General features: G+C 38.1%; 1 protein-coding gene across 1 annotated transcript in view; it reads left to right on the forward strand.

Moving 5' to 3' along the window:
- LOC103077447 (fibrous sheath-interacting protein 2) overlaps positions 1-3075 on the forward strand; it is a 121628-nt gene that overhangs the window by 75753 nt on the left and 42800 nt on the right. The window contains 1 exon segment of the mRNA XM_082931527.1: positions 270-306. Coding sequence (XP_082787653.1) covers positions 270-306 — 37 coding nt within the window.

The raw sequence follows: 3075 nt of genomic DNA on the forward strand, positions 1-3075 counted from the left end.
GTCAGAATTGATTTTCAAATAGACATATTTTTTATGCAGCAGCCACAGTTCTACTCCTCTGAGTAATAAATCATGTGGGCCAAAATCAAAGAAGGAAGAGAAATAGGTGGTGGGGGTGGACAATAAAAAAGTTTGTTCTTTTGAATTTCTTTTAAAAATCTCTTAGATATAAGGAGAAGAAACTGATTCACTGATTAGAAGTTTTGGAGAAAGCTACATAAATTCTTGACCCTAAGTAATTAAATCATCAACCTTTCTTGACTTTACAGACAACAGAATCTCCTACAAAACTGCTTGCAAGAAAAAGTATGTATCATAAAACTCATTGATAAAGCAGCATATTAATGATACTCTTGTATGTGTCATAATAGGAAAAAAACTATGAATCAAACAATGAGTAATCATTTATTGATATTAGTGTCCCTCTTTGCCTTTTTCTTCTTTAATAAGTTTAATTCTTAGATTTCACAGTAGTATAAAGTTCTCATCAAAATATAATTTTGGCTCTTCAGGAAGATGTCTCATGGGGATGAGCAGGAAGTCAGGGTAGGGTCATTAAGGGACCTAGCCATCAAATAATCATAAACCCAGTCTGTCATGGGAAGCCATTAACAAAATCACCTCACAGACTTGGCTGATGAGTTGGGATGCCTGGTTTGTCTCTAGCCAGTTTGGTGGGAAGCACCCCAGTCACATAAAAAGGACATGGTCACCTATGAGCTGAGACTTGCATAAGACCTTTTTTTTTTTTTTTGTGCGGTACGCGGGCCTCTCACTGTTGTGGCCTCTCCCGTTGCGGAGCACAGGCTCCGGACGCGCAGGCTCAGTGGCCACGGCTCACGGTCCCAGCCACTTCGCGGCATGTGGGATCTTCCTGGACCGGGGCACGAACCGGTGTCCCCTGCATCGGCAGGCGGACTCTCAACCACTGCGCCACCAGGGAAGCCCAAGAGGATATTTTTATAAGGCCTAATTCTGGATCCAGTCAGACCAGTTAGGAAAGAGAGAGAGGTTTGAAAACAACATATATTCTGACATACTTTTTCACATGGACTCAATTCATAGAACATGTAGCAAAATGAAAACTTTGATTCAGGAGAATATTTCTCAGTTTAATATTATAATGGAAAGCAACTGCAAACTAGGTTCTATTTGTCGTATTTTACTACATAGAAAATTTTAGGAATATATTTCATATATCAAGGTCGGAAACTTTTTCTCATACCTAGCCTAAGAGTAATAATGTAGGTCTACTGTTTATTATCTCTGGTACTAAGAAAAATAATATATATTGAATGTCTTAGTTTATATGTCATAGTAGATTAGAACAGTTGCTTTGTTCTTAAAATATTTGATTTTGGATGTGATTATATAAGTATTATATGACATATGCTATCACCCAAAATATGTTTTTCAGACCACTAGCCATTGTCTGTATAATAAATGCAAAAATGTATTAGGAGATTCAGGGATTACAGCAGAATAAAATAGCTTTCCTTGGGGTGCCCCTAAACAGTCTTTAATGTGTCAGGAGAGAGTATGCTACATAGGTGTTAACTTATATTTCAATGTTGGTCTGAAATGGGAATAATTCTAACTAACTTAAGGCAATATTTTGGGTGTGAACAGCCCCATTACAGGAATCCTATTGTTTATCCTCCTGTCTACATGCCAGCCTTCCAGGCTTTGCTACCAATTACTTCTGTTTATTGCTTTTTATGTTTTAAGAGTAATAACAATTTAAAACATACTATTTATTATAGGCAAGAGGATGTTTTGTGAGTCCAAAATATATTTTCAGGGGCTTCCCTGGTGGCCCAGTGGTTGAAAATCTGCCTGCCAATGCAGGGGACACAGGTTTGAGCCCTGGCCTGGGAAGATCCCCCATGCCATGGAGCAACTAAACTACTAAGCCTGTGCTCTAGAGCCTGTGAGCCACAACTACTGAGCCCACATGCCACAACTACTGAAGCCCATGCACCTAGAGCCCATGCTCTGCAACGAGAAGCCACCACAATGAGAAGTCTGCATACCCCAACGAAGAGTAGCCCCCGCTTGCTGCAGCTAGAGAAAGCCCGCACACAGCAATGAAGACTCAATGAAGCCAAAAATAAATAAATAAATAAATATTTTTTTTCAGTACATAATTTGAGGTATATAGCAACAGACAGATACATTTTGTTTCTACTGTTGGTCCAGTTTAAATGTAGGACAGCACCACTGACCACTAAGGAAACTATCATTCAAATCTGGTCCCTGAGTTGTTATTTCCAGCTCAAAATGAGGGATTCTCTAACACCTATTCTTGCTCAGCCCTCCTGACTCTTTGAGACTCAGTTCTAGATTGCCTTTGTTTTCAGTCTAAATTCATTTGTTCCCTCAGTGCATCACCTTTTCTCAGCCTTCTTAAGATAGTTTCCACTGATACTTTTTTGTTGGATACAAAGCCATTCAATCTCTGTAAAGCATGAACTTTTTTGTTGCCTATCAAATGATTCTTAGGAATTAGCTGTAGTCATTTCCATACATACACATCACAGGCTCACCCCTGCAGCAGGGAAGGGGAGGAGAGATGGCTTCTTTTCCATCCTTACATCTTAGCTAGACAGATGCCTCTGAAGGCACCCAAATGTTTTGACTGCATCTGTTTGAGAAATGCTTTGTTAGAAATAATCTGGTTCATTTTAAAGTAATTTTGCTGGGTTGTAGACACCATGTTTCTTCTTGCCAAAATACTTGCCTGTAATGTTCCTGGATAGCAAGTTAGTGATTTTTTTTTTTTTTTTTTTTTACCAGAAATTCATTTATCCTAGCAATAAATGTTGGTGGGGGGAGAAAAAGCTTCTGAGGGAATGCGAGTCAAGTGGAAACTTATACAAAAAGTATTTTACTGTAGCACAGAATAAACCAACTTGAAATTAATTTGAAATTCTAAATAGATTTTCTTTCACTGTGTTCTTTTTATAACGATGATGGTATCAATCTATGCATTGTTTGTTTGACATAAAAAATTAAATGTTATCCTCTGTCCTAGAATAGAGTAAGTTGTTAACATGATTTTCTTTTCATTCCTGC

This window comes from Lipotes vexillifer, unplaced genomic scaffold, assembly GCF_000442215.2.
Source record: "Lipotes vexillifer unplaced genomic scaffold, Lipotes_vexillifer_v1.1 scaffold363, whole genome shotgun sequence".
Classification (NCBI taxonomy): domain Eukaryota; kingdom Metazoa; phylum Chordata; class Mammalia; order Artiodactyla; family Lipotidae; genus Lipotes; species Lipotes vexillifer.